Below are 20949 nucleotides of genomic sequence, written 5' to 3'. Positions count from 1 at the left end.
AAAAACCCATAAGAATAGGTTTTCGTCTTCTACTTACTATGTAACTTTGGGCAATTAAATTTTTCTGAAGCTCAACTGTGTCTCCTGCAACTGGGAGATAAGCACTTTTCTTACTTATAAATTTGAGGATTAAATAAAATTTATGTAATATGCTTTTGAACAGCATTTACAAGTTAACTATTTGGGGCGGGCCATTGTTCTCACCTGCCATGCTGGAGACCTGGGTTCGATTCCTAGTGCCTGCCCATGTGAAAAAAAAATTTAACTATTTGTATTATCATCACTATCGTGGAATTTGAGATTTAATGAGAACAATAGGGAAACTAAGGGCAGGACAGAAATATGAAAGCACTTAGTTATATTCAGTAAAATATGATGAAGACAATACAAGTGAAAATGTATCAGTAATGTTTCATATATCTTAAATTACTAATAATGCATATATGAGTATACTTCTGTATACTTGCAGTTATCCTTTGCTCACTAAAAACTTTTCAGGATTTCATTTCCTCAGAGTTTCAAAAGAATGCTTGTCAACTTGTTTTGTTTTGTTGTCAAGTCTAGTTCTCTCTCCAGATGTTTAAAGTTCTTTGACGGTTTTTGTTTTGTTTTGTTTTTTACTCTAAGAGATTGCAACTTCCCATCTCCTTGATTTTGCCTCCTAGGTTTTGCTCTTTTCCCAGAGAGGCAGAGTAACTTGAATGGTTGAAGTGGAAAATACTTCGGTAGTATACGCCAAACCTGCTCAAACCCTTCTCTCTCTCTGTTTCTCAAAGCCCAGCCTGGTGCTTGTAGCTCAAATCCTTTCTTTAATGTGCTGGGGTATCCCAATCGTTGCTCTGCTCTGGATAAGCTCCTCCAGGTGCTCCCTAGCAACCATAGTACAGTTCTAAGGTTGTGTTCATTCTCCCTTATCTTTTATTATTTTATAATAATAAAATAAATCCTTAGTATTTAAGGATTCTTAAAGAAATAAAAATAAAAACAAAAGTCTATTTCTGTCTACCAACAACTTTTTCTTCCTTTATTTTTTTTCTGGTGCTTTAAAATGATATTCCCTTTTTCCAAATAACCACAACAGGAATGATTGGCAACTCCTGCAAATTGGAACTGATGTTGTCCAGATTATTAAAGAGACAACTAGGCATAAATTCACACATTACTAGAGTATCACGCATGGATACTCAAACGGTTGGAAAGAGATTACTGCACTTCTTCTGCATCCACAAAACACAGGTACTTAAAGATTATTTAATGGAATTGAATCATGCTCTTATTTTAAGGAAGGGATCAATCTGATAGAGAGAAACAGGAAATGAAAAAATCTAAGAATTTGAAAGAAAGTAAATCAGTAAATCAGAAAAAGACTTTTATCTTATAGTCCTTTTGTTGTTGTTGTTTCCCTAAAGAAATGGACTCTAATGCGGAGAGAATATGGCGGGAATAAATAAGGCAAACATTAATCTCTAGGGTGACTATGCCCTCCTTGGCAATCTCCATTTTATTGAAGATGTTGCTATTTATTCATTTCAAAGTTTTTTTCTTAAAGAAGTTGGGCGTTTCTTTGTCTTCTTAGAATCAGGATCCAAGTCCTGCTTTTGTATGGGATTTTTCCTGGTCACTATAATTTCATTTACAGTCACTAGCTGTAATACCACATCAGCTACCACTCGAAATCCTTGAGCTTTGGCTATTAGAGTGTCCCACACCTCTTGCTGGGCCACATTTATTATCCCTTCTTCTCCTATGCCTATTAGGAAGTTTCCAGTTTGGTGAGCTCCATTCATTTCTGCCATCACATCTGAGACAGCTAAGCCTGCATTCTCTGCCAGGGTTTTAGGAAGAGACCTCAGGGCCTGGGCAAATGCTAAGAATGCAGGGCCATTAGGCCCTTCCAATTTGCTACCTTTTTCTGAGAGTACTTTAGCCAGAGCCATCTCTGTGGCCCCAGCTCCTGGAAGCAGTCTGGGATCCTGACACAGTTGGAAATAGGTATCAATGCCATGGTAGACAGCCTGCTCTACAACTCGTAATCCCTCAGTTGTGGCCCCCCTGAGGACCACGGTGAGGGCAGGTGTGTCTGGACATTCCCATTCAAATACCACAGCCAAAGCTTCTCCCAGCTCCTGTCCATAAACCCTCTGGCACTTCCCTGGTACTGGGGGAGGAAGCAGGTGAGGCATCAAAGGGGTGTCCAACACCTCACTCAGGTAAACCATCTCCCGCCGGGAATTTACTTGAATCACCATGATGCCATGATTATCAGCATGTATTAGGGTCTTCTCATCAATTTCCCCCCAGACCACCACCACATTAATAGCCATAGCAGACAATTGGGCTACTTGCTTTTCTACCAATTGTTCATTTCCTTTCCTGAATTTAGATAGCTCAGAAGGACTAGAAAGCCGAGCACTTGCTGGAGCATTCAGACTGGCAGGTCCAAAGGGACAAGCAAACAGAGCCACCCTGGCCCCGTTTGCCACCATGATTATTTGTCCACAGGGTTTCCCAGACACCACCAACCCTGGGAGTAGGCACGAATTCTCTAGGGCTGCTCCACGCAGTGTGCACACCCCAACACGCTCAGGTTTAAATTTCCCATCTAGCTCCCTGGTAGCCCAGCAAGCCTGGGCTACTAACTTGGTCAAGAAGTCTGTCTGGGACAGAGAGTGGGTATTCATTACAGAATGGAGGGCCCAAAATGGATTTTCCAAAGGACCCAATGATCGGATCACCAAGGAAGGCAATAGTGCCAGGATCTCTGTGGTCGCTGTTGCATAGGCCTCCCGGAGTTGAGGGCGAGGTAGGCCCGCCTGCAGCAGGTGTTCTGCCTGCTTGAGCAAGGCTTCTGTCAGAAGAACCACAAAGGCTGTGCCATCTCCACTGTTCTCTGCTTGGGTTTGGGCAGCTTCCCGGAGGAGCCAAGCTGCTGGATGTTCCAATTCTAAGGCCCGGAGAATGGCAGTGGCAAACCCTGTGCAGACTGTTTCTCCTTTAGCAGTTACCAAGAGCTTCTGTCCTCCAAAGGGGCCAAAACAAGTCCGAATGACACTGGCCAGAGTCTGGACGGCAGCGGTGCTGCTCAGCAAGTACTTTTGTCCTCCTGGACTCCTTGTGCTTTGTTCTGTGCTCTGGTCCAGTAACTGTGGCAGCTCCAAGGCTGAAGGGACTCTGTTATCCATTGCCTGAGGAGAGAAGACAGATCATGATGGACTTAAGAGATGCTTTAGAAATAGGGGTTTAGAAAAAGCAGCAGGGGCCCCCCGACACCTATCTTTGCACCTATTCAAGAGGTCAGTGAAAACAAGGAACCAAAAGTCCATCAGTGCAATGTGGAGAAGTCACCTAAGCACTTTTGGCTTAAGTCCAAGGATGAGTGATGTAAGGTTTGGTTTCTCATCTGGTAAGGGCTCAACTCAAACCACACCGAAAACTGATTTGGTAAAGGAACTGGATTGTTAGGGCCTTTGAACCTTGGTAGCTGAAACAGGATCTCTAATTGATTAAGTCATAAGGGGCAAATAGAATCAGGGTTAGCAAATGAGGTCACAGAAGGATGGTTGGAATCAGGTAGCCCTGATGACAGGCACAAGTCAGGCCTAAGTTGTCCAGCAGTTGAGATACACATGTATCTGTGCCAGGCTCGAGAGGTTCATTTTAACTTCAGAGACAGTGGAGAGCAAATTGGATGGAAATACATACCAACTTTAAATTCCTGATGAAGCTGTGACTGCTGTATTTTATTTTTTTGAGAGGGAAGCTGAGGGATGATGCCTTTTTATTTTTCGTACTTTGTTTTGCAGGTCTTAGTAGTACCAGCAAGGTCTTTGTTATCAGTCTGCCTTTGCCTTTTGGGGGCTACGCTATCAGTTTGTGCCTGTCCATCAGTCTCCTTAAGGTGTCTACTCGTCTTTTGTCTCTCAGGTTGCAGGTGCGCAAGGCTGCCAGTTGCATGCCTGAGCAACAACTCCTCCAAATGACAACCATACCATGAGCTGGCAGAGGCAGTTCAAGACCAGAGAGGGAAAGAAGCCAAACTACAGATGTACAAATAGAAATGGACCCAGAGAAATGAAAAGTGACCACTGGGGAAGGTGAAGGGGTCAAAGGAGGTAGAAAACCAAAGTGAAGAGGGTTGGTACCCTGAGATTTAAAAGCTGATCTCTCTCCCACTCTTACCCTCTGCCCTTAGAATTTTTCTTCCTTACATCCATCCTGCCTCCCTCCCTCCCTGCCTTTGTCCTTCCCTTCCTCATATAGAAGCATGGAGTAATGATTGCTTCTGTTTTAGTTTAGCAAGTTCAATGGAATGGGGAATACAAAGATGATAGTAACTTAGAAGGATATCGTATATGATATCTTATAATCACTTTTCCCTCAACATTATCTTGGCTTTTAGGTCCTCAGAGAAATGTTTCTAAGGAGATGTTTTGTCTGAAGACTGTGTTCAACTATTTTTACCTCTTTTCCTTTTGGAGACACCATCTGGCATGAACCTTGTGGCCCAGACTTCTGAAATCCTGTAACACTGTGAAGAGGGCCCCATGATGAATGTTTGTTATAGGTGGCAAAGATGACTTGCCTGTATCATAATAGGAATGTAAACTGTAACAACCAACACAAAATGTAGCATGGTATACATGTATACATTATCTACAAAGATACAGTTTATTTTATAAACACTTCTGTAAAGTACCATCTTAGCTCTTTTTCTAACATTTACCATACATTTTCACATTTATTTCACTTATTCCACAACTGTTTTTTGAGCTGGTATGTAATAATGTACCAAGTACCATTGTTGAATGGTAGAGATAAAGGGTGAATGAGACAGACAACTGTCACTGACTCTACTGAGCTTAGGATGGGATATAGACAACTCATCAAGCAATTTGATTACAGGCTAGGAGAGCTGAGACTGGGGAAGCACAAGGTGTTAAAGAAGTATCCAGGGGGGCCCAGGAGTCCCCAAAGAGGTGGAGAGTTCAGGAGTGGAAGTGAAGTCTGAAGTGAGAACTGGAAAAAAAAAAAAAAAAAGTAAGAACTGGCCAGGTGAAAAAAGGAAGTGGCAATGATTGGGGCAGCATGGTGAAAGTCTATCAAAAGTAGTTCCAAAGACTGGAGTTTATGGTGAGGAGGGAAGAACGGGGGAGGTGAAGCAGGGCAGGGCCTTTCCAGGTCCTAGGAAGCCCTGTCAAGGAATTTAGACTTCGAATGGGGCTGCAAGTTCTGTGTCTGATATCAAAGTATATAATTTTGTCATGTAAGATATTCACTTGTGTGTACAGTACAGAGGAGAGTGAAGATGTGATAACTGTCCAGTCTCAAAACAGGCCTGAAATACTGGACTGAAGAGTTTTTATCTGCCTTTAGTTAGATCTAGCTAACCAAGGAAGAATTAAATCTCAATTTAGCATTTTTATCATGAGGACATTGTCACTGTTATATTCATTGTGAAGAGTTTTACTTATCCTTCAGATAAACTGATTAGATATAAAATAAATGTAAAGAAATTCTTGTATGTGTGCCATAAGAGTTTGCATGTAGTTAGCCCATTATATACATGATCTAAAAATATAAATTTTGACCTGCTAAGATGGGTAGGCATCAATACAGGCTGTTAGACAGTCCTGTATAAAGAATATGAACCTAAGAAAGTGTATGTGTGTGTTTCCTTTTCCACAATGGTCATAATCACCCTTTGTCGTTTGGGAATTTCTTAGAGTTTTTGACACTTGCTGGCCCCTATGACTCCTTTCAGCCCTTCCTCCAATATCTCAGGGATCCATTTCTTTTAAAACTATTCTCTTGAACACAGTAGATGTAAATATTTAATATTTCTATTTGTATGCTTTTTCGATGTTTATTTTTCAGTTGCTTGCTTCTCTTTTTGTGTTCATGTTAAGTACTGCCAGGTCTAAGATATTGACACCTGGAGGGCAAGATTCATATCTTTATCAAACATACTGCAAAACATCTAGTTATGCCATGTTGATTTCTTCCTTTGATTTTTCCATCACACAGATCTATGGTATGGTATAAATTCCTGAAATAACTTTGGCAAAGTATTATGAAGTTTTAAAACTTAAAGTGTACTATGGAATAATTATGAACTAAATATAGTTCTAAGTGACTGAAATTCTTTTTAAAAGTCTATTGAAAAAATAAAGGACAAAAATTATTTCCTATGAGTGCAGACTTTTTTAGTATATTTTAATAGTAAAAATATGAATACAAAAATTATCAGATCTAAAATTTAAGTCTTCAATGAGCCTTCCACAACTTTGAAAGTTTGATTCCTTAAAAGGCACTGAAGAATTCAAGACTTTATGGGCAAACAAAAACAGAGAGATGTTTAGTAATGAAACTATGAAAAAGCCTTATAAATATTTTTACAAACACTCAAAACAAGCAATAAAGACTGCACTCTAAATGAACACTACATCAATGATATTTTATAGACCTTCAATTAGTAAGAAAAGGTACTGCACTATGAATTTTTATTCACTGTCACCTGCTTGCTAGAATCTTGAGAATCTCCCTTGCTTACAGTTTTGTGAGATACTGGTTTTCTTTGTTGCAGATAACTTCTCCCTGCATTTAAAATATTTTGATGTCTGTTTTTTCTGATTATAAGAGTGCCACTTTGGCGGCACGTATAGTAAAATTGGAACGATACAGAGAAGATTAGCATGACCTCTGCACAAGGATGACATGCAAATTTGTGAAGCGTTCCATGTTTAAAAAATAAAACAGTACTACATGCACTGTGAAAAATTCAGATATTATAGAAAAGACATAACTTAGAAAATGAAAGTTCATTATAATCCAAACCTTCAGAGATGGTCACTGTTAACAGTTTGGTGCATGTCTACCACATTTTAAAAAAATGCATATTTAACATGTACTTATTTGGAAGTAGACATTCTAACTTTTCTTTGGTGTTTGGTCCTACTTTTATATGCCCAATGACTTTCTGATTTTATAATTTTGAGGAATTTCAGCCACCTGCCCCCTGGGCTTTTTGCCATTGTGGTTTTAGAGCAGTGTAATTTGGATGACTAAAATGGAAAAACCTTTGGAAAACCTTTATTTATGTTGAATAAGTATTCTTTAAATCCTTCCTCAGTATCCTGGGTTTATTTTCTTTGCTCCGCCCAGGATAACTTCATGCCAAAGAGCCTGCTATCAGTCCTTTTAATACAAACCCCAATTCCCTTTCTGTTTAGAGTAGCCAAAGAAATGGAGATCTAAGGCAGGGTTTACTCACCTTCATCATATTTTGTCTTTCTAGGAGCATCACTGTAAAAACCCCCATTTCTACGCTGCCATTTACTGTTTTCATTTCCTTATTGCTTCCTTTGAAAAATTATCTCCAGCAGGAGCAACTTGCACTTGGCATGTACTGATGCTTAAATTCTCCAAGGGGCAGAAGTATACTGAAGTAAATTATGCTGATGTATAATTTTGTGCACACGGAACTCACAGTTGGAAATGTCTACTCTAATTTTTAGTATTGGACACAAGTAAACATAACATTTGGATCAATAATCCAGTATTTGAAAGTGTACTTTAAAGGACAATGTGCAGAAAAAATGAAAAAAGGGATTTAATATTTGAATTTAATAATATTAAATATACCACTTTACAAATTTATTATTAGTCACGTATATGTTATATTTCTATATATGATAGGAAATTTATAGTTTGCAGTCACCAAGCCAGCTTCTCTCCAAACCCACTTTTGCCTGTGAATTTAGTTAAGTCTAAGGAAGTCAACAGGGGTTACACCTGAAAGAATTCAAATTACTAACCTACTATATTCCTCATTTCAGCCATTTCAGAAAATTATGCTTTTAGTCATCCTAGACTCTGGAAATCGAAGTGTATATATTTTTCCCACATGGGAAATATAATTCAAAATGTATATTATGGCTTTTGGGAGGAAAGAGGCAGAACAATACCACTGGAAAAAAAATATTATTTTACCTTTACTAAAATGTTATGAAACTTAAAAGAAATCGTGATCATAAAGTGCCTAGCAATGCCAGGCCCAAAGTAAATGCTATTAAATGATAGCTTACTATTATTCTTCTCAAATGGTTTAGAGGTCTTAATGTTTTTCCCCAATTCAAATCTATAATATTTTCCTTCCTATGTATTATTCAATAGTGAATAGAAAGGAAAGCAGAGAGTAATGCATTGTCTGTTACCTTCATATTAGAATAAATCTAGAATTCCAAATTTGTAAGTTTATATTTCAAGGTTCCTAAATCTATCCCATTTTTCTCTTACCATCATCACATATTATAAGTGGTGGCTTAGAAATAATTCGATTTTTGTCTTTTTATCACAACACAGTGAACATTAAAATCAAGTTGTAGGCCCATCTGTCAGTTTGCTTTCAGGCTACCCCTTCTGGGTCTCTTGCCAGGCCCCTACTCTCATTTTCCTCGAGTTGGGGCAGTAGTCCCAAGAGGCTGATGATCGTCATCGGAGCTCCAGCTACCTTAAAGGATGTCTTTACAGTAGTTTATTAAAAAAAAATCAAGTTGTTGGGTTTTTATTAGCTTATTTTGTCTTTTAGCATTTTATTCCTCAAAATATCATTGATCTTTCTTACAGTTTTATTCGCCTTTTCCGGATTATTTTAAAAATGACATTATAATACGAAACCATAACTGGAATTAGATCATAATGAAGTTGCACTCCATTTCTTTTTCTCCATAGACATACATTGAAACAAAACAAAACAAATGTATGTGAACATAGTAAAGTCCCCTTCAGGCAATGTAATTTCTATATACATTGTATACGCTGGGTAGATGTAGAAAGGAAACAAAAGCACCAGAGACAGAAACGTTCTTTATACCATGCCAGGTTTATTCTATATGACAGTATATTTTTGAGTGTTTACACAGTTTTCCTTTTTCTCCCTTTCCCCGTATTTTTCTGGATCCTGATCCCGGAAGTTTTTATCCACAGTTTGGCTCTCTCCTTAGCCGGAGCCGGAGCCGGAGTCGGAGTCGCGGCAGTGGCCCGGGCCGCCGCGTCAGAGGAGGGGAGGGAGACCTGGGGGTGGGCGGGGGAGCCGGAGGGGGAGGAGGCGGTGAGGTCAGCGGTGGTGGTGGCGGCGGCGGCGGCGGCAGCGCGTCTGCGGGAGGCAGGGAGCGGCGCAGGCGCGGAGGGAGTTCTGTGAGTGGCAGCGGCGGCACGCGGGGGGGCGGGGGCAGGGGACCCTGAGGAGTAGGGGGAGGGAGCGGGGGACATCGAGGCAGTTGTGTGTGGGCGAGACGGCGGTGAGTTTGAGAGGTCTGTGGTGCGTGTCGCCCCGGGGGAGAGATACCGGCGCAGCCATTGCGTTACGGCCACTGTTGTGTGTGTGTGTGTGTTGTGTGCACACACCAGCAAAACTTCCTCCTCCCTGCTTCGGGAGAGTGAGCGTGCGTGTGTGAGTGTGTGAACGTTCGAGCGAGCGAGGCGCCCGCCCAGAGAGAGAAACCCGGAGAGGGGGCCGACGCTCGCGCAACCCCGGAACCAACAACAACAACTGGAGCAGCTGTCAAAACTTCGCCGCCGCCTCCTCGTGCCGCCGCCGCCTCTCCGGGCCTGACGACCGCGGACGCCTGGGCAACCGCGGCGGGGTGGGGGGCCACGACCTCGGGCTGCGACGCCCCCAGCTCGCGAACCGGGCCCCTCTCACCCACCTCTTCCCCCACCTCGGCCCCTTTCTCTTCCCCGCCGCGGGCGGCGCTCGGGGGAGAGGCCGCGAGTGCAGACCCCCGGGGTCGAGCCCAGCGCTCCCCGGCGCCCCCGGCTCCCGGGCGCCTTGCCCGCGCGCGCCGCCTCCTGCCGGCCCGCGCGCTCGTCCCGCGCCCGCCCGCCGCAGCCGCCCGCACCCGCACCCTCCCCGCCCTCACTCCGCCCCGCCCCGCCCCCGCCGGCCCGAGGCCCCTCGCCCGGCCCCAGCGCGCGGAGGTGCGCGCGCCCGCGTGTGTATGTGTGTGAGTGCGTGTCCTGCTCGCTCCATGTTGCCTCCTCTCCCGGTACCTGCTGCTGCTCCCGGGGCTGCGGGAAATGCGAGAGGCTGAGCCAGGGAGGAGGAACCAGAGCAGCAGCGGCGGCGGCAGCAGCGGCGGAGGCAGGAGGAGCCCCCCAGGAGGAGGACCGGGATCCATGTGTCTTTCCTGGTGACTAGGATGTCGTCGGAAGAGGACAAGAGTGTGGAGCAGCCGCAGCCGCCGCCACCACCCCCCGAGGAGACCGGAGCCCCGGCTCCGAGCCCCGCAGCCGCAGACAAAAGACCTCGGGGCCGGCCTCGCAAAGATGGCGCTTCCCCTTTCCAGAGAGCCAGAAAGAAGTAAGTTCAGTGTGTGAGGGAGCCAGGCTGGGAGCCAGCCCCGGGCGCCGAGAGCGGAGCTGTCACAGGCACACTTGGCCCTTCGCTCCCCACCCTCCGCCCCGCTCCCCCACCTTCGTCTCGCTCCCTCCAAGCCTCACTGACTGCCCCCCCCGGGAGTGGGGGTTGGGGAGAGATTACTGTCGGCTTAATGTCTCATTGGCACACACTTCTTTCGCTCTCTGCATTTTGCGTTTCCCCTGACTTTCTCGGCCCTCTCCCCACACCCCCTCCGGCGCCCCCTTTACAAACAGATCTGTGCTCCCCCAGCCTCCACCCTGGAACACCCAGCACCTTACTCTGCCAAATAAGGCTCCTGTCGGTTCTCTTGTCTCCACGACACTTTACTTTTTAGTTTGGGGTTTTCGGTGTGTTTTCTTAGTGTTTCTTTTTTTTTTTTTTGCGGAGAAAATTCTCGTAGATGTGTTTTGGCCTAAGTGGATCACTTAAAAAAAACATATGAAGCATATCCAGGTAGTACCCTCGATGAATTTATGAGAAGCTGCAAAGCTATCTGCTCTCGGGAAACTCTCCCGTAGCTGTCAAAATGCCCTACCAGGTGGTCTCCGTGGCATCGTTTTGTGGGTAAGAAGAAAACGGAAAACAAGTGCTGTTTTTCTTTGTCAGCTCGTTGTTCCTTTACCTTTTCTTGATTGCAAGCCTTTATTTTCGTCCTTTAATGTTATATTTGGAAGTCATTTGACTTTTCTCCCCCGCCCCCAGCACCCAGAACTACCCTGCTCCACACCAGAAAGCCCGATTTTTGTGTCACACAATTTAACATAAAACCGTGCCTTAAGTTGTAGCCAGTGTTCCCACACAAGGCAGAATATGAAGAACACGTTTATTTAGATGTAATATAGATATAAATTGCTTAAACTTATATCGAATTAGTCACTCAACTATTACTGGGATGGGAATAGCTTTTGTTTATTTTTGAAAATTGGTTAGGAATGTGACTTTATTAGATAACTAGAAACGTCTTCAAAAAATGGTTAGGCAGCAACTTTCTCTGAATTTTTTTAATGTGCTGTGGAAGATCTGTGAATGTCTTATAAAGTTGTAGAAGGGTGTGTACTGGTTACTCACTTTACTATATGATATTTCTCTTGAACTGGGGGTGGAAAGGGTGGTTGTAAGTAGAGGTGAGTAGAGGAAACCAGCAAGTATATAGGAAGCCTTTTTCTTTGATTTGGGCGCATTCATTTAATAAATAGTATTGTTTTGTTTGGCGATGTAGAGTACAAATAGTAGTGCTAACTGAGGCGTAACAGAGCAGGGTTGTGGAACCCCATTAAGCCCTCGACTATATGCACTCTTTTTGCCTTACTATCCTTTTGCTATGAATGTGATTCAGGGCTTCAGTGCCTCCATATTTTATTACTAGCTCTTACCTAGCTGTGACAAATCAGGGAAACAAGAAGTACAGGATGTATATATTACTGCATTAGATTCTTTGTGATACAAAGTCAGTGTTTATTTATTATGACACTTGCATTGCAGTATAAGGTCAGGTGTAAAGTACCATTATTATTACTGTATTAACTGAAATTGGCAGAAGGAAGGTAAAGGTTGAAGTAACTTTAAACTTCATCAATTTTTTGTATCCTTTGAAACACAGCAGATCAAGCCATAGAGGGAAAATGCTTCCCGTTTTCTTTATTTGGAAACCTTTTCTTGGTCTCTTTTTGAACATTAATTGGGGTTATTATGTATTTTCTACTTGAATTTAAATTCTTACTCTTTCTAGAGTATACCCAACGACGTTGTCACACACCTCACCTCACACACTCGCTTGCGCTGCGTGCTCCTTCTCTTTCTCTCCTTCTTTCCCTCCCTTTTCCCCTCCTTTTTTCCTACTCCTCCCCCTCCACACTATTGAAATGAACTAATTTGTATTGGTGCAACTCCTGCATGCGTCCAAGAAAGATCGATTTAGCTTTAGACATTTGATAGTGGGAATTTTTATTTCTTATGAATGAAGGAAAAGGTGAAATTAAAATATTTTTGAGAAATAAAAAATTTATACAGAATGAACTAACAGTATAAAGACATCAAACTTTGGGAAATATTTAGAGAAATTCAGAGTCTTAAGAGAGTTTTATCTTTTAAATTTGACAACTAATATAGCAGTCCTTATAAGAAAGTAGAGTCTGGCAGTAATTTTTATGGTTCCAAACTTTATACTGAATTCTTTGAAACTAGGTGTCCCTTTTTTAAGGCAATGAAATCTTTAATTGTTTAGAAATAGGTGACTGGAAACTAATATGTGAAATGGAAAGCAAAGAGAAGATTTTTTCAAGTGTGTATCTCTGTACTGTTTTTAGGATTTATGTAGAAAAGACCCTGAAAGTGAAATTGATACATAACAAAAGTAAATTAGGTATTATTCACTGAAATTATGTGAAATTGCGAATAATTTACCTAAGAAATGAAGACTAATTTATTTTGAAATGTTATAGAGATAAAGGTTTTAAATTGTCAGTGTTATTTAGATAATTACTAACTTAGTGGGTTGTGTTAAGCCAGAGAATATGGCTTATGACACTCATTTTTTTCGATTGGAGTTTGTGTATTTGTCTTTGGATTAAAAAGAAGTGTTTACTGTGCACTGCCAATTATATTTTACTTAAGTTTGAGTTTTTAAATTATTAATAGTTCAGTACATTAAGCATTTTCTTGATTATAGAATTAGCTAGATCATTTTTAATTTTTATTCCATTTAAAAAGCATTGACTATATAGTAACTGGTTTATATAATTAACTATAATTACTTTAAAATTGTATTTACCACCTGAAATCAAGATTTTGAACTGAAGCTTTTAATCTTAGAGGCAGAGTTTTTTGAGGGGATAGGGGGAGGAGGGGAGGTGCAAAGGCTAGCAGTTGAACACGGGTTTTCTGCATGGCAGGCACAGAGTCTACCACTGAACTGCCTGTGCACACCCCTAGAGGCAGAGGTTTTTAATTTAATTATTTCGATTTTTTAAAAATAATTAAAGGCAGAATTTTAAAAATACATTTCCTGTTGTACAAATCCATATAGAATGATAAAATTTACATTTGTCTAAAAAGTTTCCGTTAACAATTGAGACTGTGTAATTATTTGGTTATTTGGAGTAGCTCATCATATTTATCAGATGCATAGGTCTTCCACAACATTGCTCAAGAAGTTCCTGTTACAAAGTAGGCACAAGGAGATGTCACTAGAAGTCAGATTATTTTTCTATTAACGTTATGGAAATTTTTCCTCAAGCTTTCTTTTTTTTTCTTCCTTAGAAAATTAATAAATTCAGTTACTAAATTAGGAAGCAAAGGAAACATTCTGCCATATTTCTTATCAAGTCAACAGAGTTGGTGTTTGGGAATGGAGTGGGTGTTGGATGGTACAGAGGCAGCAGGTGGTGGGGATAGGATTTCTGAAGAACTATCCTTGGCTCTTTGTGAATAAACTCTTTATATCCTGAACTACTTTATTTTCAGAGGCAATTACTATTATTAGAAAACCACCTTGAGTATTAGTTATTATAGAAAAATAAGGTACAACCAGTGAGGTCATAGAAGGGGTCAGCAAAAGTGACTATGCAATAGATGAATATTGGTGCTCTATATTTGTAAGTCCTCTACCCCAATAAAATCTTGTTTCCATAGAACGACAGAACAGTCGACAATTTATAGTTGAGATAGCACTATTATTTATGCTCTTTAAGATTATGCAGATCTGTAACTTTTATGATAGTAATCCTTTTTTCTTATTTTTTTAAGTAAAGTAATCCTTTTTTCTTATTTTTTTAAGTAATTAGATAAATGAAAGATTTTGTTAATTGTCTCTGGTACATAGTCACAGAAATGTTTTAATTTAATTGAAAAAGCAGGTATAGGAAAATTAGCCCTCTTATCTCAGATGTTTTTTTTTCTCTATTAGAGAGGTTGTGGATTAACAGAACAATTATGCATAAAATATGGGATTTCCATACACCATCTCACTGCCAGTACTTTGCATTTATGTGGTACATTTGTTACACTTGGTAACTTTCAATTAACTATAGTCCATGGTTTAACTTAGGGTTCACTGTGTAGCATGGTTTCATGGATTTTTTAAAAAAAATTTTATTCTGTTACCAAGTAGACAATCTAACATTTCCCTTTAATCACATTCAAGTATATATTTGAGTGCTGATAATTATGCTCACAATGTTTTGCTACTATCACCACCTTTCATTACCAAAATATTTCTATTGTTTCAAATAGAAACGCTGTACATTTTAAGTCTTAACTTCCCATTCCCTATCCCCACCCCATCCTCTGGTAACGTATTCTAGATTCTGACTCTGTGAGTTTGCTTATTCTAATTGTTTCATAACAGTGAGATCATACAATATTTGTCCTTTTGTGTCTGGCTTATTTCATTCAACATGATACCTTCACGTTTCATCTGTGTTGTCACATATGTTAGGACTTCATTCCTTTTTATGGCTGAATATTCCACTGTATGTATATACTACAGTTTATTTATCCATTCATCAGTTGATGGATACTTGGGTTGCCTCCATCTTTTGGCATTTGTGAATAATGCTGCTGTGAACATTGGTGTGCAATTAGCTGCTCAAGTCCCTGTTTTCATATATTATCTATACCTAGTAGAGGATTGCTGGGTCACATGGTAATTCTGTACTTAGCTCTCTGAGGAGCCACCAAACTGTCTTCCTCAGTGGCTGCACCATTTTACATTGCCACCAGCAGTGAATGAATATTCCTTTTCTCTGCATCCTTTCCATCACTTATTTTCTGTTGTTGTTTTTTTTTTAATAGCAACCATTCTAATGGGTATGAAATGGCTTCTCATTCGTTTTTTTTCTTTTAATATGGAATGCTTCATGAATTTGTGTGTCTTCCTTGAGCAGGGGCCATGGTAATCTTCTCTGTATCATTCCAATTTTAGTATATATGCTGTGGAAGCAAGCACTTCATTTGGTTTTAATTTGCACTTTCATGATACCTAATGATGTTGAGCATCTTTTCATGTGCTTTCTGGCCATGTGTATATCTTCTTTGGAGAGGTGTCTATTCAAGTCTTTTACCCATTTTTAAAATGGTTTTTTTTTGTTGTTGTTGTTGTTTAGTTGAAATATTTCTTTGTATAGTTTGTGTATTAAACCTTTATCAGATATGTGGTTTCCAAATATTTTCTTCCATTGTGTAGGTTGTTGTTTTACTTTCATATTAAAGTCCTTTGAGGTACAAAAGTGTTTAATTTTGATGAGGTCTTTTTTTTTTTCTATTTGACTCTTTAATATTTGAAAATATGATGATTTTAGTTTAATGTACAGTGTTACATTCGGTATATTGGTTCTGATATGTAAAACGATAAACATGGATTTCCATGTAAATTTGAATGTCACCACAGTTTATTTTCCCATTCTGAAAATTTTCTCATTTTGCTATTCTCAGTTAATTCTGTGATACCAGACTTTGTAGTCAGTTGTAGGGGTGACAAGACATACTGCTCTACTGTTGCCCCCCACCCCCACCCCCTAAGGTAGTTAGTTGTCCAGTCCTATACCTTAAGACACTTAAGTTGTGATTGAGGGGCTTCCGTGAAATCTCATTGGTTTTCTAAAATGGAGATGGTCAGTTTTTAGTTAGAAAGCATTAGATGCTCTCGCTGCACTGTCGCCAGCGGGTGTGGTGGGGGGAGGTGTGCTATACCCTTGATGTGATGTAATTTGGTTTTTCACCCATGTGATTTTTAGACTGAACATAATTTTTTACTGCCATAGAATAAACTCTTTATCATGTATGTGTGTCCCATTCTTTACTTTTTTCTCCCCGTTTTTCTTTATCGCTTTGGCCGTCTTTATCTTTTCATTTCTACATGTTAATTAATCCCTTCCTCCTCTGTTTTAAACATTTCTTTATCATATTTATGCTGCAGTGGCTATTTTCAGAACTTCTTGGCAGGAGTTGCAAAAGTTATGGAGTAAAATGAGGATTTTTGTCTATGTATGATGGAGAGCATATAAATGTATATTTGTGGTTAGTGTAGAAGATATAATAGAAAGATGGAAGTGCCAGTCTATTTGCAGAATTTGAAGGACTTAGGAGCACAATATAAAAGAAGATATGACACCATTCTTTTTGTACTTTGTAATATTCTAGAAAAAGCCTCATGTAGAATTGTTTCATTTTGCTTCTGGGCTAAATATTTTATTAGTTTTAACTGTGTATGATGCACAAATGCTGAGACTTTTAAGAAGTCTTGTTTTCTATACTCTTCTGTAACTCTTCAGATCTTTCATTTGGGACTTGTTACTCAAAGAACATGTAAGTGTTAAATATGAATATTCAACTCTGGAAGAAGGGTTCATTTGGAGTAAGTTGTACTTGAATTAGACCTTGAAGGATCAGTGGGATTTAACTAAGTAGAAGGAGAAGAAGGTGAGAGACTGTTCCAGGGGAGTAATATGAATACAATTATTGAGGAGGAAGTGTGCAAGGTGTATTACCAGTGGTGTGTGACTAGAACAGAGGCTTAATGTAAGGGGTGGGGCCAAACTGATGATTCTTGAATGCCAGGCTAATGAGTTTGGGCCTCATCCTCTAGTCCAGGAGTTATAAACTGTTTTAAAGGAGTCAGATAACTTAAAAGAGTTGGAATCTGCTTGTAGGATCATAAATGACTGCTGACCCCTAGGCCCTGGGTTGAGGATAAAATGGGAAATATAGACAGCCTAGAGACTCCTAGTTGTCTTTATGTTTTGCTTAGGGTACAGCTGATACATAGTTCTATCTGATGGTTGCTATGTGACATCATGAGATGTTTGTTTCTAGAAACTCTGATTTTTCAACGGAGGCTGGAAACTTGGATTTTTATTTATAGTCTCTCAATTTTTAAATATTTTCACTTAATTAAAATTTAGAAACTAGGTAGACCTACACCTTGTAGGCTAAGATTGGTCATTATTTTATTACATATCCTCAACCTCTCCTTTATGCCCTGGTTATTTTATTTATTTATTTTTCTTTTCCTTTTTTTTTTTTTTTACATGGGCAGGCACTGGGAATTGAACCCGGGTCTCTGGCATGGCAGGCAAGAATTCTGCCTGCTGAGCCACCATGGCCTGCCCTATTTTATTTTTTAAATAAGTATTTGCAGTCTTCCTGAGGGTGGGAAACTTATTAAATTACTTTATATTCTGTGTAATGATTTGTACAGTTGAATGTAGGCACTCAGATACTTGGTGATTTAATGATAGCTATTTTAGGAAAACCACCCTGGTAATAATATGGAGAGAGGAGTTACCTGGAGGCAGAGAAAATAGGCTCTGTGAGATGATCAAGAAAGGAGGTATAAAATATTGGTGGTAGAGATGGAAAGATTCCAGTCACTGCAGAGGAGGAATTTTGAAGTTCCTGGCATTGATATCTACAAGATAGAAATGTCTAGGGAACATTTGAAGATGTAAGATTGGGGCTTAGGAACTAGAGGATAAGTGATTAGATATGTAAGTTACCTGAAATCACTGAGAATATGGAGAGAATGTGGAAAATAATAAAAGACTTAGGATATTTAGTTACCTTTAGGAGATGGGAGACAGACCCCCAAGAATTCTCAGAAAAATGAAAAAGGAAATCAGAATATATTCTTGGCCTAACTGGATAAGTATACATGTACAAAGATGCTTATAGTAGCAGCATGCGAATAGAGAAAAATTGACAGCAACAAAATATCCAACAATGGGCTACTGTGCCATTTTTATTAAGACAGGTGGATATCTGTGGCTGTCAGATTGAGAGAATGTGTATGATGCATTGTTGATTTGAGGAAAATATTTCCAAAAGTTGTAAAGCAGTAAGTTTTCTTTTAACCTTATTTAGTAAAAAGGACGTAAACTCAAACAATGTATATTTTTTGTGCATAGAAAAAATTTAGAAAGCTACATAAATAATAGTACTTCTGGAGAGTGTATACTCTTGTATGTCCGTCTATAAAAATGTTTTTAAGCCAATAATTAAAAACTTTAATCTTACTTTACAAATGTGAAAACCATGTTCTAGGTATGTTGTAGATTCCTGGGGCCAGTGCTACTGGGATTCGTATCTAGGGTCCACTATTAGTTATTGGATCTTGGGCAAGTTACTTAACTTTTTGTGCCTTCACTACCTTATCTGTAAAGTGGATATAACAGTATACCTAATTTAGGATTGTTATGAGTACTGAGTGAATTGAAACATGGGTAGACTTTAGAACAATGTTCTAAGTGCTATTAAAAAATGTTATTAGGATATGCTAGTTTTGTTATCTTCATTGTTATTGCCACTATCATCAATTATCGTTAATCAAGCAATTGCCTAAGTTAGTGACAGGCATGTAATGAGATGTCAATTTCTACAAATGTCATGAGATAGAATAATTTAATATATAGTAATTATTGGGGGGGAGACAAAAATTTCCTTACGTATGTTCCTAATATAGAGAAAAAGACGAGAAGTATAAAAAGCTAGGTCAGCAGAAATCTATAGAAAATTTTTCATTTGAAAAACAAAGCAGTTCCCTAGAAGTTGTATATGTAGTAATGCTACTACAAAATCATTTTTAAAAAGTATATTACCCAAATCTATAAATGTTGTTAAGGTGGATCTTTTTATATTATGACTCTGCTGACTAGGGTTTTATTAGTTGGTCTCCTTAAATGGGTCTTGTTATTAAGTTGTTTTAAAATTATTTAAAAAAAAGTGTTTTATGGTAGGTCACTTACTCTTTATACCTCACTGTAACATGTGTGAGAAGCAATGTAACTGATGGTTCACAGTGAAGTTTCTGTGGTTTATTCTTAATTCAGTCTTTGGTGGACCCTAGCAAAAAACTTCCTTGATTTCCTGATCTTTGGGATACTAATGGCAGGCACCACATATTTGGGGTAAGCACTCAGTTGCGTATAAAATAACAAAATGAAACATAACCATATTCATTACCTTACATCATCATTGGGTTGGTGCTTCTTAGGCTGAAGCATTTTATTAGTATTGCCAAGTTTTTCCTCATATTGGACTTAATGTATTTACAGAATTATAGACTATTAAAACTAGATCAGAATTCAAAGAACATTTAGTCTGGCCCTTCATTTTACATATGTATTGAGGCCCAGAGAGATTAAAAATTAAAGCATACCTGAGGTCATGTGTTAGGCTGTTATTTGTATAGTAAATAAAGGGAGAGATGATAGTTTATTATATTTGTAATCTCCAAAGAACCATGTCTACCAATTTTTGGGTTATTGTACAGTTGCTTCCCCCTTTATCTTTGCTAGCCCGGTGACTCACTTTAACCAGTCAAATGCAGTAGAAATGACTCTACTAGTTTTGAGTCTAAGCCTAATGATTGCTTGGCAGGTTCCACTTTTGCACTCTTGGGAACTCTGTGTTGCCTTGTAAGAAGTCTATTGGAAAGACCATGTGGAGAGGGAGGGACCCAGGAACTACATGAAAAGAGAGAGGTTCAGCTATCTCAGTGTCCCAGCTGAGTTAAGTCCTTAATTGACTTGGCTGTTGAATGCAGCCATGAAAGTGACCACTGGTAAGACCAGTGAAGGAACCATCCAGATGAGTCTTGCCAAGGTTGCAGAATCATGAATAAATAAAATGGTGGTGGTTTTAATTCATTAGATTTTGTAGTGGTTTGTTATACAGCGATAGATCATGGAAACAGATGGTTTTGTGAAAAAAGGGACCTTTAAGGACAAAAATATTTCCAACTTCTTTTATTGAGATAGCTAAGTGAGGCTATCCCCACCCTCTGCCCCTCATTTTTCTAAGTTATTTTGAAATAGAGATAGATGGGTTGTTATTATTAGGGACTTTAAATGGTGTTTAGAAATGCAGTTTTCACGGTGTAGGTGGAATTGTAATTTGATAAATGTATAACAGAAATATAAGAGAATTTTGAATGTCAACCTTTAAAAGATATGGTTTTACTTTTTTGACTTATACAGAGATTCACATATATTTGGAACATCGTGAACTCCATGTTTTCTATTCTTGGGCCTACCACTGAGTGATCAGTTAGGATTAGTTTTGTGTTTATGGATAGAAAATCCCCAAATAATAGTGACTAAAGTAGGAATTTTGTTTCTATTTCACATAAAAGTCTGGAGGATGGGCACTAAGCCCGGTATGGTGCCCGTATACTGCAAACTCATTAGGGACTCAGCTCCTTTTATCTGACTGCTTAACCAACTCTACAGATTTTATGATGGCTACTACAGCCCCCGTCATTGTGTCCATGTTCCATGAAAAGAATAGAGGAAGAGATGACAAAGGGCACAATTCTTTTCTTAAAATATCCCTTCTAAGAAGTAACTTAATATTTTAGCTTTTTATACAGCCGGAATTGAGTTGCATGGCCATATCTACCTGCGGAGGAGGCTGGGAATATAATCTTTTAGCTGAATACATTGTTGCCTTGAATAAATTTAGGGTCTTGTTATTATGGGTAGGAATGGGTATTGCAGAAGCAGCCAGTTGTATCCAGCACTTTGTGTAATTGCTTT

General features: G+C 39.4%; 2 protein-coding genes and 2 non-coding genes across 24 annotated transcripts in view; 2 read left to right on the top strand and 2 right to left on the bottom strand.

Moving 5' to 3' along the window:
• Nucleotides 1-1472: 1472 nt before the first annotated feature.
• Nucleotides 1473-4577, bottom strand: CCT8L2 (chaperonin containing TCP1 subunit 8 like 2). Of its 4 annotated transcripts, none has more exons than XM_077150719.1 (2): nucleotides 4462-4577; nucleotides 1473-3185 (listed from the first exon to the last, which is right to left on the bottom strand). In XM_077150719.1, exons 1-2 carry the CDS (start codon nucleotides 4483-4485, stop codon nucleotides 1530-1532), a joined length of 1680 nt encoding a protein of 559 aa, XP_077006834.1. In that variant the 5' UTR covers nucleotides 4486-4577; the 3' UTR covers nucleotides 1473-1529. The 4 variants fall into 4 exon arrangements, with proteins under 4 accessions (XP_077006834.1, XP_077006860.1, XP_077006843.1 ...); XM_077150745.1 differs by lacking the exon at nucleotides 4462-4577 and adding an exon at nucleotides 3474-3533; XM_077150728.1 differs by lacking the exon at nucleotides 4462-4577 and adding an exon at nucleotides 3283-3467.
• A 2061-nt stretch (nucleotides 4578-6638) lies between these two features.
• On the top strand, nucleotides 6639-6744 carry LOC143652595 (U6 spliceosomal RNA). The gene has a single exon (XR_013160777.1). It is a non-coding gene; the product is annotated as a U6 spliceosomal RNA (small nuclear RNA).
• A 2428-nt stretch (nucleotides 6745-9172) lies between these two features.
• KMT2C (lysine methyltransferase 2C) overlaps nucleotides 9173-20949 on the top strand; it is a 447454-nt gene continuing 435677 nt past the window's right edge. For 12 of the 18 annotated variants that reach the window (XM_077150546.1, XM_077150540.1, XM_077150498.1 and 9 more), the window contains exon 1: nucleotides 9956-10360. In XM_077150546.1, coding sequence (XP_077006661.1) covers nucleotides 10200-10360 — 161 coding nt within the window. In that variant the 5' untranslated portion in view covers nucleotides 9956-10199. Of the gene's footprint in view, nucleotides 9196-9248; nucleotides 9313-9955; nucleotides 10361-20949 lie in introns of those variants that run through there. The other 6 variants (XM_077150644.1, XM_077150601.1, XM_077150592.1 and 3 more) reach the window with 4 other exon arrangements.
• On the bottom strand, nucleotides 15259-15365 carry LOC143653064 (U6 spliceosomal RNA). The gene has a single exon (XR_013161073.1). It is a non-coding gene; the product is annotated as a U6 spliceosomal RNA (small nuclear RNA).

The sequence above is a fragment of the Tamandua tetradactyla genome, chromosome 1 (assembly GCF_023851605.1).
Source record: "Tamandua tetradactyla isolate mTamTet1 chromosome 1, mTamTet1.pri, whole genome shotgun sequence".
Lineage (NCBI taxonomy): Eukaryota > Metazoa > Chordata > Mammalia > Pilosa > Myrmecophagidae > Tamandua > Tamandua tetradactyla.
The sequence above is the reverse complement of the archived record's forward strand: the minus strand, read 5'-3'. Positions and strand labels throughout refer to the sequence as shown.

Excerpts from the sequence above, each read along its gene's own strand:
- CCT8L2 (XM_077150719.1), bottom strand. The coding sequence starts at position 4,485 with ATGGTGTCTCCAAAAGGAAAAGAG. Across the intron at positions 3,186-4,461 it reads TGTCTCCAAAAGGAAAAGAG|GCAATGGATAACAGAGTCCC; the intron begins GTAAAAATAGTT and ends TTCTCTCCTCAG.